Source organism: Akebia trifoliata, chromosome 1, assembly GCF_017979445.1.
Source record: "Akebia trifoliata isolate Shusen 1 chromosome 1, ASM1797944v1, whole genome shotgun sequence".
Lineage (NCBI taxonomy): Eukaryota > Viridiplantae > Streptophyta > Magnoliopsida > Ranunculales > Lardizabalaceae > Akebia > Akebia trifoliata.
The window spans coordinates 14,960,677-14,976,019 of NC_141375.1; the positions used below are offsets into that span (position 1 = coordinate 14,960,677).

A 15,343-nucleotide genomic window follows, 5' to 3' on the forward strand; every position below is an offset into this window, starting at 1 on the left:
AACAACGATTCAGTTCATTGATAAGATAAACTAATAAATAGCTACAACAATATTACAATAAGAAAGCAACAATGCATAACAAAATCAAACAACAAGTAGCACCATATAAATTCAAGATGTCTTAGTGTCAAATGTGTTTCCCATCAAAACACCCAAGCATCAATTGAAATTAAGCTAAAACAATAAAGCTTTTCATTTTTTATGATGGAAAATAAATTGGATGTGGATTAGTAGTAGAAATTGACATATAAAGCGAAGACCAAGGCATTACCAGAGGAAGACATATAAAATATATATATTAACAATATATCTAAATGGCAATTTGCATGAAAAAAATTCAAAATAACAAACACAAAAACTACCCTAATAATCTCAATCGTTTTTTCTTGAAACACCCAAATAAACAATACCTAAACCCCATACTAACTCAAAAAATCCTAGAGATTTTTACATTACAAGAATATGATCGAAATTATATATATGAAACATATGATGTTAGAAGAAAAAGAGATGTCCATTAATGGATGAAAATGGTCGATCAAAGATAGAGAAAGATCTTACTGTGTTAGTTCCAGAGTGAAAAATATAAGGTGTTTGAACACGAAACAAGAGAAAGGGAAAAGACCTTGACATCACAGTTGTAGAGGAATGAGAGGTAGAAGAGAAGGGGGAGATAGAAAAGTTACAAATAAGGGTTTTAGGGTTTGTATAAAGAATGGATAAGTGATAGAAATTAGGTTTTGAAGAGGTTATTTTATGAATAAAAAAAATCAGATTTCAGAAGTTTCATCCAACATCCCTCCATCGCTGATTCAAAACTTTTGAATTTTGGTTTTGAAATCTAAAATCTGAACCAAAACAAATGGAAATAAAACTTCTAAAATCTGAATTTTAAAGGTGGACCACCTCCATTCAAACTTCAAAAGTGTTGCCAAACACACACTAACTTTAATAGATGTTTACATATTTTGTCATATTTACTTTAACTATTTGGGAATCTAATCCCGTAAAACTGTAACAACATATTATCTTCTATATATAATCATCCATGTTTCAAGAATAAAAAATTTACCTTGCAATATGCATTTAATCCGATATGTATTGCGTTCCTCTTCCTCATCATCATCATCTTGATTCGAGGTTTGATAAGCTTGATTGACGATTTACTACAATAAGAACACATAAATTAAAATTTTCAATTAAAAAAGAAAAAAAAGACATGAGATCTGAAGAAGCCATTTTGATTTTGCTGTTCAAATTACTTATAATAATAAAATAATATAAAAAATTCTATCAAAACTTACCAATTCGAGGAAAATCCTCGCCCTAACAATGAATCCAACATCTTCGTTCTCTTCTCTTGGATCGAATACGAGGATTGTTCAACGATTTATAACCTCAATCCCTTCTCTTCCAAGAGACTTACAATCCCTTCTTTTGCCCGACTTCTAAGTGACCTAGAATTCCTTATCTTCCCAACCTACCTAAGCGGTGGATAAAACGAGGGTGGTGGCATTATACGCGTTTAGGCTGCAGTAAAATTTGGAATGCCAAAACTGCCCTCATTTCTATAATTAATTGGGTATTTTTAGTAACACCCCCTGTGAAATGCAAGATGGGCTCTAACCTGGACTTTCGTTGATCCAGTCAAACTATTACCAACGTTGTTCAATTGATGATCTAATTTTTTAATACCCAAACTACTATAGCATTTAAATTACTAAAATGTCATTGTTTTAATTGAAATAATAAAAAATCTATATAATCTCAACCATTAGATCAAAATATTTTACACCATTGGATTAAAAGAAAAATCTTAATTTCATCTTCTTATAGGTGTAAAATCAATTTCGTGAAACAATTCAAATATTTAGTAGTAATAATGACAAAGAGTACTTTAACGAAGTTTTGGAGAACTTTTTCTTAGAAATAGGGATTATTCATCAAAGTTTTTGCAATGATAATCCTAACAAAACAGAGTTGCTGAAAGGAAAGAACAAATACCTATTAGAAGTAGCTCGAGCATTGCTTTTTACGACTAAAGTACCTAAATATCTTTGGGGCAAGGCTATTCTCACTGCAACCTATCTCATAAACCGAATGCCTAGTAAGATTTTAAACTTTGAAATTTCGTTAGATTTTTTTCATAAGTTTTATCTTAATAATAAGCTCTCATCAAATTTGTCTCTAAAGATATTTCGGTGCACTATTTTTGTTCGTGTTCATGATCATAATTGAGGAAAACTTGAACACCGAATTCAAAAATGTGTTTTTGTTGGATATGCCTTTAATAAAAAGAGATGCAAATGTTTTGACCCGGTTACTAAAAAATTGTTTGTCACCATGAATGTGACTTTTTTTTAACGAAATTCATTTTTTAATACTCATCCTCAGGGGGTGGGGGGGGGGAGAAAAAAATGAAGATTCGGATGTATATTTCCAACAAAATTGTTTATCACCATGGATGTAACTTTTTTTTTAACAAAATTCATTTTTTAATATGCATCCTCAGGGGGGGGGGAGAAAAAATGAAGATTCGGATGTATATTTCCAACTCGAAGATGTATCGATTAATTATTCCCTTGCACCCATAACCAAAGTTGACCAGTCTCTTGCACCCTTAGCCGAAGTTGAGAACCCAAACATTATTGTATCAGATTTTTGTGAATTAGGTTCTTTAAATAATGAAAATACAGGCCCATATTTGATGCTATCACATTAAAGTCATGAAGCCAATGAATCAAATATGGAGAAAACAAACGTATTTAATGACTTGTGTTATATAAGTGTATAGTTAGCTATTTATAGGAAATTTTGTAACAGCCTGTATTCCAATGATGCCCTATTAATCTTTTAAGTTAAGCTTGGGTTCTTATACGAATGCTCTGTTTGGAAAAACTGTATGTAAAGTTGTTGATGCTGAATTAAGTTGTTGCGGCTGAGAGAAAGTTACTGTTGCTGAAGCAACTTGTTGAATTGAGTATATTGTTTGGTAACATGTTGTCTAATTGTGTTGTTAAGATGTTGAACTGTTTAGTAACCCGCTGTTAAGAAATTGCAGGATGAAATTAAAAATAATATTAAAAAAAGAGATTATTTATCTGATATTAATACTAATATGTTAACAATAAGTATAAATATTGATAATTCTGTTACTGTGTCTGGGCCCACTTGGTGAACATGGAGATTGTATCTGCTCAATTAGCCTCTTTTGTATAATTGGTTTCTTTTTTCTAACAAACTTCTCAAATAATTTTTTATTTTTATTTTTGAATAGGTATAAGGTTAATGGTTAGCAAATGAAGTTGAGTTCAAGGGATTTGAACCTAGGACATGGCAACAATAATCCACACGTCTTACCATTTTGTTGAATTGGCACTTCAAATCAAATAATATTTTATTCCAAGAAAGAGACATACTTTGCTAGATATCTTTAGATAAAGATTCATGATATGTTCAATCCATATCTATTGAATTTCAACTCATCAAAATTTGACCCATAAATCAGAAGTTAATGTTAGAGTGTAGAATTCAATAGCAACCCATTCTCCATTGACAAAATGAACTTTGAGAAAATACCCATTTCTTAAATTCATGTAACTGAATCCGGGTTATGGTAAAAACTGTTACCTAAACTAAATTTGGTATTAAAGATATTGTATCAGTTTTCTGGCCATATTGTAGTACAAACTAAGTAATAACTACTAATTGAAAGAAATAGTTTTATTACTTAATTCAATATTTAGCCTAAAAAGAAATTTCGGTGAAAAGTAACAATTCACCTGTTTGAACAAAAATCCACTTGATATGGGTTGCATCCCCTTTCGCCCCCACCATCTCAACCCATTTCCTAGTTATTCTTAAACGCACAGGTTATGGGCATCTCAGTTGATATCGAGAGGGATTGAGAGAGAGAAGCGTGGGCAATTCTCAGTCATCTTCAGTTGATCCACGTTTTGCTTCTGCGAGCAGGTAACCAACTATTCTCTCTTTCTCTCTCTCTTAGTTTATTTTATTTTCAGAGATTTTACCCAAAAGGGGCTTGAAGATCTAAACTATATTTTCCTCGCTCTCTCTCACTCTCTCTCTCGCTAATCAATTGCAGAGCAATTCACAATAAATCTCTCTGGTCGTCTTTCAGATTAGATTCTTCACCCCCTCACTAACCCCCATAAGTCAAATTTTGATTCAATTTATGTTTGTGCGCGAAGGCTTTTCCAAACGGAGTAGAAGTACTGTAGCAGCAGAGTTCAGTAGAGGCTGAGTAGCCTTTTAATACTCTCTCTCTCTCTGGGAAGAAGAGATGAAGAAGGAAACCTTATCTCCTTCATCCTCTTCGTCAAGTTCGAGCCCTCCATCAGAGGATGCTTGGATTGAAGCTCACCACGACTTACTTCCTCAATGGAAATCCTTAGCTGATTCTTCTCAGGTTACTCACCTAATTTCCCCTAAATTTCGATTTTTTAATTTTTATTTATTTTTGAATTATGTGTTACAGGGTTTTTTGTTGTTGTTTTTAGGTTTTTTTTCATTGTTCCCTTTGTTGCGTTTCTTTCCTTCTTTGAATCCCATAAAAAAAGCTTTTTATTTTGTATTACTTTTTGTTGGGGTAAAAGCTCTGCAATCAAGCTCCTCTATAGTTTAGATTAGATTTCGTGATTTCTACTCCAAAAAATATATAATTTTTTCCCGAAGGAACTAATATGTTAATTTAACTTTTTTTTGGGCAGCCACCAATCCCTATTTCAATATCTAGGGTTAATCAGTTCGACGCAGCGAGATTGGACGTCGAAATGTCAGGCATGTTGAAAGAACAATTGGTCAAGGTCTTCACTTTGGTGAAGGTATGTTTTCTGATTTATTTATTGTGTTTTTCGGAGGCCTTGATTGGTTAATTGCTTAGTAATAGCTGAGGTGGCATTTACTTGTGTTTTTGTCTCCTTTGTTGGGATTAGCCAGGATTCCTATTTCAATACGAACCAGAGCTCGATGCTTTTCTCGAGTTCCTCATCTGGCGGTTCTCGGTATGGGTCGGTAAGCCCACACCGGGAAATGCACTCATGAATCTAAGGTACAGAGATGAGTGCGCTACATCCATGAGAGGAAAAGATGGTAAGAAGGTCTGAAACTTGTTTATTGCTGCTCAATTGGTGACATCTAATTCTCGGAATTTTATATGATGACTATATTTTATGGTTTATAAGCTATAACTATTGTAAATAACTCTCTGAAAAACCAAATTATCGTCACCATGATTCGGGGTTGGCTAAACGAATCCTATTTCTCCATTCAATTCCATTCAGAACCATGTCTTCCTTTATTAAAGCTGTGTTCATATCTGCTTTCACAATCCCAATCTTCATCTCGATCTTTTAGAATCTTGAACTTGCATATTCCTTCTAATTGGGGCTGTAATCGGCCTTCGTTGAACATACTCAAACCATCTCAATTGACTTTCTCTTAGTTTATCACTTATAAGTATGAATTTCTATGCTTAAATTAAACTTTTTTTTTCCCCATAAGATAAGAGAAAAAAGAAATCTTCAAAGTAAGTGTTAGTTATGAGAGCTATTATTCTACCAAATTTAGAGACTCAAATATTTTTGATAGAAGAAGTTACTATATTGATATATAATATACTAATGAATGTATGAATTTTTGACTCATATAATTACATTAAAAGAACGATAACATCTTTACCTTACGTTCTATGTAACTAGATATAAACATCTGTCAGTTGTACAATACCAACACATTCGTACAATAGTACCTATGCTTTTAAAGGCATGCCAGGTTTATGCCTCAAGGCATCCCTCAGAGTGAGACTCATTAAAACACCTTGAGGCTCAAGGATGTAAGTAAAAACAACAGAGGATTGTGCCTCGGACCAAGAGACACCCAAAAAGCAAATGCCTCATGTGAATTTTTAATTTTATTAAGTTTTATATAAATTTATTTTTTTAATTTTCTCTCTCTCTCTCTCTCTCTTCTTCTATTTTATAATAAATGCCACGTAAGTTGTTGAATTTATTTGATTCATAAATAATTTTTTGCAGCATTTAGTATTATGTATAGTTATTGAAAAACTAATATTTAGTTTTATTTTGATGTAAAATAGTTATTTACTGCAGAGATTTTCAATTACTTAACTATAAATATTTTTTTCCCGTTAAAACATAAAGTAGTAATATGAATTATTATTATTATTATTATTATTATTATCATCATTATTATTGATGTACGAGATTAAAGCTTGGAAGTCAATTATCTAAATTTAGAACTTGAAATTTGAAAATATGCGGTGGCTACCCTATTTTATTTATATTATATTATTTCAAAATATCATGCATGTGGGGCTTGTGCCTCATGTCTTGAGGCACTCACATCTCACTTTACACTTCAGTGTTTGAAAACATTGGCTTGTACCGTGCATTGAGATATCCACAATGATGTCATAGCCCTAGTGTTATGGTAATCCAGTACCACCTTAATGCCAACTATTGGATATGACAATATTGGTGTTATACACTTGTTCATGATGTCATTATTCTCATATCCAACAAATGGCGTTCAAGTGGTATTATATTAGTATAAGTTCATAACAATATGCCTGTAAAAAAAAGTCAATAACAACATGGCCATGGCATAACACCATGGGAGAATATTTTTTTAGAGTCGTGCTGGAGTGACTTAAAGCTGGAACCTCATATCTCACTTCTTGATGTGAAAGTGGATAGGAACCATAGATGCTTTTTCACGTGTATCTCGATGAAAATCATCTATGGTTCCTATACACTTTCACGTCAAGAAGTGCGATATGAGGTTCCAGCCTGAGGTCACTTCAGCATTATTCTTTTTTAAATTCTTTGCTTCTGTGCGCGCAGGCGTGCGTGTGCGCATGTGCATGTGTTACTATCTAATTTGAAAAGACTTGTATAATGTGGTATACAATTTTAATAAAATCTTATGAACAATATATAAATTGTAGAAGGTGACGCATACATCATGTGAGACACCACAAATATATCCCAATGCAGGAAGTCCCCCTTGTCCAAATGGAATTATTGGCTGGGATTTGACAGGTGATCATATGGAAGAATGACATGCAAGTTTCCTTATTTGTGTCTTAGATTTTGAGAGACGAGTAGTATCCGCATTTCCCATAGTTGTGTCTGTATCACTATCCACATTTAGGTATCATAGGCCCCATTTTAAAATTTATGGTTATAGCTTAACTTCTTCCATTGGCATTTGCATTCGCATTTCATGTGTTGCTTCCCATATTCATATCCATATTATTTGTTTATGGTGTTAGTACTTATCCAAATTTTTTTATAGCGTTCTGTATTCACTATCTTTGCAGAAATATACAAAAAGCACCTCATATTTTTTGAGTATTGTCTATGTTTATTCTAACCTATTCCTTGTATGCACTTCATTAGTTTGGCTATTTATATATTTCAAAGTTTGAATAGGATGAATATATCTTTTACTGTTATATTTGTTTGGTATCTTCTATCAGTAAGAACTGGATTGGAAGGCCCTGGGCTTACTGCTCCTCAGAAGATTTGGTACTGTCTTGCCACTGTTGGTGGTCAGTATATATGGGCTCGTTTACAATCATTCTCCGCTTTCCGTAGATGGGGTGACTCAGAGCAGGTATACTCTTTCTTCCTCCAAGTAGTCAACTATGGAATTTTGGGAAGAGGTACTGATTTCTCTAGACATATTCTCCAGAGGACATTGGCACATCGAGCATGGGGTTTGATACAACGTGTAGAGGGCTTTTATAAAGCTGCCTCCTTTAGCAACCTGCTGATATTTCTTTACACTGGAAGGCATGTTTCCGAGTATCAAATTCTTCTCCTTACATGTTGATTGATTTCAATGATGCTCATACCTTATCTGCATTCACATTATGAACTTTGCAACACTGTGTAACAAATACATGAACACGTTCCATTGTCAGATAGGGGTGAGGTATGTCAGACATACTGACGCCCACAAACCTGATATGCTGACATGTTCGTTCGAATTATTCCATATGTTGAGAAATATATTTTGGTAGAACTTTACTTAGTGTTTTTTTTTGATGGGTAAGCTGGACTTGAACCCACAACCTCGAACTTGTTTTAAAGTGTCAAACCAACTGAGCTATGGGTCTAAGCCCAGAACTTTACTGGTGGTTATTTGGCCAGCCAACTTCAGTTGTTTTTAGTTTATTTTTTTTATGGGTAAGCTGGAATTGAACACACTACCTCAAAGTAGTTTTGCAATGCGTCAAACCAACTGAGCTATGGGTCTAAGCTCAACTTCAGTTGATGTTAAGTATATGATGAAATAGAAAGTTTTTATGTCTAAATGTATATATATGTATGTATAATATTGGAATAAATTTAAGGTTTCTTTTGTAAATTGTGTTGAACATGCGTGCAGCATAGCTGACATGTTATGTTGCATTTACCATCCTGAGTAGGAACATATTGTTAGGCATAATAAGGTTTTGTTTGTGACTCCAAAAAGATGGATAAGGATCCAGGCAAATTCCTATTCCTTCCTTTTATATAGGGACTCCTTGCCAACCATTGGCTGCCATTTGTCAATCAAGATGGGAGTGGAATTTTATTCATAAATGGAGCTGTCTGTCAATAGGTTACATCTGGCATCTCTTCATTGGCCCTGCTGACCTTTCGATAGTCGCTTTGACTTATGACTACATGTTGCTCATTCATTGAGCGTATTATAACGGTTTTCCATCGTTCCTATACACGTCGGTGTTTATCTTTATAACCGTCTCAACCATGTCGTTGTTAGTCTGGTTAAGGCACAACCAACATTTCACCTTTTTGTTGCCTTCATGGGTAACATTTGGCATCCCTTCATTTGATGCCACTCTAATGACTGCGTGCCAAGTGGTGTCTAGTCAGCCCTTTAACCGGTTGACCATGGCGTCTTCATTGCGGTGCCACGTGGTATCATTGAATAGTCAACATTCATTCCTTGCGCCAAGTGGTTTCTAGTCAGCCCTTTGACCAGTTGACCATGATGTCTTGGTTGTGGTGCGTTATGCTATCGTTGAATAGTCAACATTCTGATATCAGCCCCATACAGGTTTATAAGAAGAAAATAAGCAGTTGTTACTAATGGACACATGGTTCCAGGGAGATATATATATTAATTTTTCTTTTATTTTTATTTTGATGCATGATTTTATTTTTTAATGTTTTTATAAGGTGTTCGTCCTTGCTCCCACTGTATCATATGAGGTATTTCTTGATGTACATACTAATACATTGTGAATGGATATAAACAGTTTCGGTCTTCTTAAACACATTTATAGTGTGAAGAGAACTTGCCTGATTTACTAAAATTACCTTTCAACATTTTGTTCATGATTTCTTCCTTCTGCTTGCCTTTATGATTGCAGGTACAGGACTCTTATTGAGAGAGCTCTCAGAGCAAGGCTTGTATATGAGAGCCCTAACATGAACCGAGCTGTCAACTTTGAGTACATGAACCGCCAATTGGTGTGGAATGAATTCTCGGTAAATTGTTCTTCCCTCAAATATTAGATTGATCTCAGTTAGCAAAGATACATTCTCAAAAATAAATAAATAGTTCTAAAATAGGATGGTAAAAGTTCTGATTTGATCCTCCCCATGCCATTTAGTAAAAGTGCAAGTTTTGGAACTTAATTGTTGCATCGTTACGCAGGAGATGTTGCTGTTGCTTCTTCCACTTCTCAACTCATCATCAATCAGAAAGTTTCTTCTTCCATTCTCGAAGGATAAATCTTCAGGTTCTGCTGGGGACGAAACTGCTTGCCCCATTTGTGAGGCAAATCCAACTATTCCATTCATTGCTCTCCCTTGTCAGCACAGGTATGCACAATAGCCTACCCTTGTTTCAATTGAAATTTTCTGAATTGTTTATTGATAGTTTCATTAGAAAATGACTGGTAAATGCTATTGTGAATGTGCCGGTGTTGCTCGAAAAAAATCCATCCAAACAAGTCCCAACTCCTGTTGTTCCTTATTGAAAGTTCATGATGGGTGCCAATAATTGAGCACAAGATTGACCCTAAATTTTATAGAAGACCTGGCCAGCACTTCTCTGTGTAATCAGTGGCTATCGAAACTGTAAAGACTTCATCTGCCAGAAACTCATTTTCTCAGACCCAAAGATTTGGGCTAACAAGAAGAAAGTGATGTACAGGTTATAATTATTTTATTTGTCTTGGTTCTACTTTTATTTTTATTTTTTATAATAATCAAAAGAAATTTATTGAAGAGAGGACAAGAAGTCCTCAAGGAAAGATACAAATAGCAAAGGCCCAAAGGCAAGAGGTTTTTTGTTAAGTCCCTCTATAATTGCTTGCTTCCATTGTGTGAGGTCTCTTTCACCGTCCATCATTTGGTCCGCTCTTATACCACCCAAGGTTTCCTTCTTATGGCTCGCCTCTTTGGGTAGAATCCTAACCTTGGACAATCTGATCTCCCGGGGGTGGATCACCCCAAACTTTTGTTACCTTTGCTCGAAGAATGAGGAGTCTGCCAACCACATTCTTATTCATTGTCCCTTCTCGCGTGGTATTTGGACGTTCTTTTTATCTCATTTCTAGGTGGTTTGGGTTTTTCCTCTTTCTCTTTTTGCACTTTTAGAGAGATTCAATATTTTCTTCTAGAAAGAGGTATCTTTGGACTATCCTTCTTTCAGCCATTGCGTGGGATTTCTGGAAAAAGCGCAACAACAGAGTGTTTCAGAGTAGGGAGAACTCATCTCATATGGTGATTTTGGAGATATTGGGGTTGCTCTTTTTTTGGTCAAAGATGAGTAAAGACTTCGAGGGCGTGTGCTTCTAAGATTTTGTTTTCAATTGGGAAATCATTTGTGATTCGTAACCCTCCTTCGGGCGTGTAACTTTCTTTTCCTTTGTTCTTTTTTTTGTTTTTGGCCTGTTCGTGTTTTTTTTTGTCTTGTTGTTTGGGGGCTGTCTCAGCCACCTTTTCTCCTTTCTTTTCAATGGAAAATTTTATATTTATCAAAAAAAAGAAAAAAAAAATCACACTCAATATTGGTCACCCTTTACACACTAGATCCCACTTAAATAAGAAATCTTCAAACGAGAACCGCCTGAACTCACGAAATTGCTTACACCAGTAGAACAAAAGACCCACAATAGAAAAGATGATTCCTTGCATAGAATGCTCCTTTCCCTGGAAGATTCGTCAGTTCCTTTCTTTCCATAGTCCCCAACAGATGGCTGGGGGAATAAAGTTCCAAAGAATTCTTTCCCTACCAAAAAAATCAGCGGATCTCCAACTCAAGCAACTAATGGACCGGGCAAGGAGCACATCAAGAGACCTTAAACAAGAAAGAAAGTAAGACCACACCTGATGAGCCCCCCCACACTGAATGAGGTGGTTAACTGAATCCCCATTAGATTTACATAGGAAACAAAAATCAACAAGAACCACACCATTGCTCTGAGATGATCATGAGTGAGTAACTTATCGAAGGCTGCAAGCCACAAGAAGGAGACTTTTGAGAGAAGCTCCGATGACCAAACTGAAGAGAGGGTAAAGGGACGGTCCACAATAACGTCAAGAAGAGAATAACAAGATTTGACACTGAAACACCCATTTGATGTACCCACCTAGGTCCAGGTATCCTCCAACTGGGTAGAAGAGGCTAGCGATTGCAAGGGTAAAAGGCTAATAAGGGACGTCACCATTGGTATCCTCCAACTTGGTTATACTCTTTTTTTCACATCCACTTATTACAGCAGAAGGTAGTGTGCATATAGACATTTGTAGCCATTTGAATATGCATACTGATCTATAGGTCCCCGCCTATACTTCCCAACTCCCATCTGTTTTAACATGGTATGGCCTTAATAAGTCACTAACATACTCAAGAGATGTAAATGCACTGGGTAATCTAATGGCTTGTAACGGCACATGGGGCACTAAATTAAGAGAAATGATTGGGTGATAAAGCTTTTCATGTATGGATCCATGTAGCTTGGGTTATGTAAGTTACCTTTTATTCTCTGATTTTAGACGTCATTCCATTTTGTTTGAAATGCACGTCTGTCTGCACACATTCTGTGAAAAGAGTTACTGAACATTTGTTTAATTTCCCATTTTACACAGATACTGTTACTACTGTTACTACTGCCTCAGGACAAGATGTGCTGCTGTTTCATCATTCCGGTGCTCCCGATGCAATGAACCGGTTATTGCCATGCAACGGTATAGTGGCCCAATCAACAGCAAAACTCCCCAAATTGAAATTTTTTTTTTCTTTTGGTCCGATGGAATAAGAAAAAGGATATGGTTCAGGATTCCTTTGAGAGACATTTCCCAATTAGAGCAATGGATCACCAATTGGTAACATTCAGTAGCTCTGACCATGTGGCTATTCTTTTTTGTTACTCAAAGCTCCCCTCTATCCTCAGCCAAAATCGTCATCTCTCCCTTAATGAAGGGAAAATGGTGTTGGTACTCCTTGTTATAGATCTTCAGAGGCTGACAACATGCAATGTCAGCATTCCAATTAGCTCTTTAACATGTATTTTTAGGTCAATTTTTATGAGAAATAGGAATGACTCGGGCACAACATATGAGACCCAAGTTGATCATATCTCCTGTTTCTTCGACACAATAGTGGTTTGTAACAATAAGCCCAGTAGATCCTCTGCTCGGAACTTGGTCCCAAATATTTGTCTCCGGACCTCAAAATAAAAAATCCATATTTAGGAATACATACATTTATCAGTGTATTCTTTGAAGTATTATTGGCTATGCTTCAAGGTTTTTCCTCTTTGCATTCGTGTGCCCTTTTTTCTTTCCGCCTTTTGAATTAATCTTCTATTTTTGGCCGTGTTGATCGATATGGCTATCCGTCTCTGGCACTGATCATGCATCATCATCATGATGTTAGTGTCAAGTTAAAAAAGTATCGTAGGGCTGGATTTGAAGTTGATATGTTTAGCACCCGTTATTTAAGCGTTGTGATCCAACTAAAATATTGAGTGGGCCATTGTTGGGCTGCCTTTTTCTTTACCTATTTCAACTTCTACTCTCTTGTTACAAAAAAGAAATACCGTTCTCTTGTCTACAAATAAATTTTTTTTATAATTTCTTTAAATGAAATAAGTTAAAAATATTTCAGTTATTCTGTAAAAGATAATGTTTTGAATTTACACATGATTAATAATGTGTAGCACGGGCAAGATGATTCAATGTTAGGGTGTCATGAAAGAAGTTGTTCAAGTGAGTTTGTGGATATGGTTGTCCGTTAGGGTATGTTTTGATTGAACAGGGAAATAGGGTGGAAAACATTTTTCATGGAAAATGGCATTTTTCATGTGTTTGATTGTACTTTTACATGAAAAATAATTTTTCACCACCTTTCAAAAATCTCACAAATCTTGGATTTCATTTTCCCACCTTTACCTATGGTGGGAAAATGAAATCCACTTTATTTTCATCTCCAAATCAAAATCCTAACTTGATCTCTTCTTTCCTATTGCCACACCACCACCACTACCATAGTCACGGTCACATTCACCCACTCCGTCACTAGCCACCTCTCTCTCTCATCCTCTTCTGCTTTCTCATGGTTTTTGTCCAAATGAAATCAAACAATAAAATTTAATTTTTCAACCCTACTCATTTTCTACCATGGAAATTGTGTAATTCAAGGATTTTTTTTTTTTTTTAAGGTTACTGTGAAGTTGGATTCTAATGTGAAATCCATGGAAAGTCACTTTCAAACAATCAAACATGCCCTTAGTTCATTAATCTTAGGTGTAAATGAGTGAGTTATGTTATCCTTACTTTTAGTTACTGCATTAATTTTTTTTTTTCCAGTGTAAAATTTTAAGAGATGAATTGATTTTCTCAAGCTTTTCTCATTTAAATTTTCTTTTTATACTTTTGTTCTTTTTCATTGTTCGTAGCTTATTCTTAATTAGTCCTGCTGTTTTTTTTCTTCCTATCTTCTTTCTTCTTTTCTTCTAATTATCAAAATCAAAATTTTGACATCGTTACTTGGATTATTGGTAGAATTAAAAGTACCAGCCATTTGTGTAAAATTTTAGATTCTCTCTAAAATTTGAACAGCTTGGTGGCTGTGTAGTAAGAATGTTGACTCCCCTCCAACCATGGTATCCAGACCTCGTAGAGTACCCGACTGACTAATACATGCAATCAGTCCTCTCTCCCATACACATACCCGGTAAATTCTGATATACACCCTGAGGGTGGCCTCTTAAGGGGAAATTTGAACTCAAGACCTTTGTTGGCAAGGCGTGGTGGGTCCTGATTTGTTTTGTTGACCAAAAACATAAGACGGATTTTGATCTCGACATAAGGACATGGGTTCCTCCTGTATTGTCTCTAGAAAGTCGAACCATCCTCGAAACATCCATTTTCTTAAATTTGAAGGAAGGAAGGTAGCCCATTTTTGGGTCAAAGAAAACTTGACACAATACAATTTTCTTATGTTATGGGCTGTTGTTGAGCCCAGTTACAAAAGTCTTAAGCAGTTGCAAAAGTCCCATCGCACTCAATCAATTTAAATTTGATTAACTAGGAAAGTGATGAATTCAGGTCAACTTATCAGCCTCGAATATTCTCGATGAAAGAAAAATAATTCCAAGTGGAAAATATAGATTTATAGATACCATCGGTAAGCGGGAAATGGGTGTGATATTGTGTCCTCAACGTATTTTTGAACCATTTGCTTGAGATTGTAGTAGGGCTAGATTAAGGGAATTTACTATAACAGCAATGAATTTTTCCGAATCAGCAATATTTTTTTTTTTTCTTAAAAAAATAAAATGTCATCTTCATGAAGTTGTTGAGTGTGTTAGGAAGGACGGACCACTTTCCCGAAAGAAAAAAAGACGGGGCCCACATCACGTCCTTTATAAATACATTCTGAAACAATATTAATAAGTACTTTAGAGTACCAGATGGAAAATAATAGAAACGATCCATTAGACCTTTCTAGGGAACTCAAAGAAATTATATGTAAGGATGTCAATGGGCATGTGTATGTAAGAATGTAGTTTGTTTTCCTTCTATTTGAAGGTCTACCTAACCCCCTCTTAAACCTCCAAAAAAACAAGAATAAAAAAGGAAAGTAATAGAAACTAGGTCCACCATCGCCCACACTGCCGCAGAACAGTGAAACCTTATTACCTTAGGCCCCGTTTGATTCAGCTGCCTGAATCTGCTGTCAGTTTCTGCTGTCAGAATTTGCTGTCAGAATCTGCTGTCAGAAGCTGAAGTACTGAAAAGCTTGTTTGATAGAGCTTTGTAAAAGAGCTGTG

The 15,343-nt window shown here is 35.3% G+C and overlaps 1 protein-coding gene across 4 annotated transcripts; it reads left to right on the forward strand.

Moving 5' to 3' along the window:
• Positions 1–3,788: 3,788 nt before the first annotated feature.
• Positions 3,789–12,831, forward strand: LOC147410762 (peroxisome biogenesis protein 2-like). Of its 4 annotated transcripts, none has more exons than XM_086439872.1 (9): positions 3,789–3,972; positions 4,106–4,429; positions 4,731–4,844; positions 4,956–5,112; positions 7,523–7,659; positions 7,738–7,838; positions 9,428–9,545; positions 9,715–9,881; positions 12,156–12,831. In XM_086439872.1, the coding sequence occupies exons 2-9, from the start codon at positions 4,304–4,306 to the stop codon at positions 12,394–12,396; spliced, it is 1,161 nt and encodes a 386-aa protein (XP_086295998.1). In that variant the 5' UTR covers positions 3,789–3,972; positions 4,106–4,303; the 3' UTR covers positions 12,397–12,831. The 4 variants fall into 4 exon arrangements, with proteins under 4 accessions (XP_086295998.1, XP_086296008.1, XP_086295987.1 ...); XM_086439882.1 differs by having other exon boundaries at positions 4,142–4,429; XM_086439861.1 differs by having other exon boundaries at positions 3,790–3,972; positions 4,212–4,429.
• Positions 12,832–15,343: the final 2,512 nt, after the last annotated feature.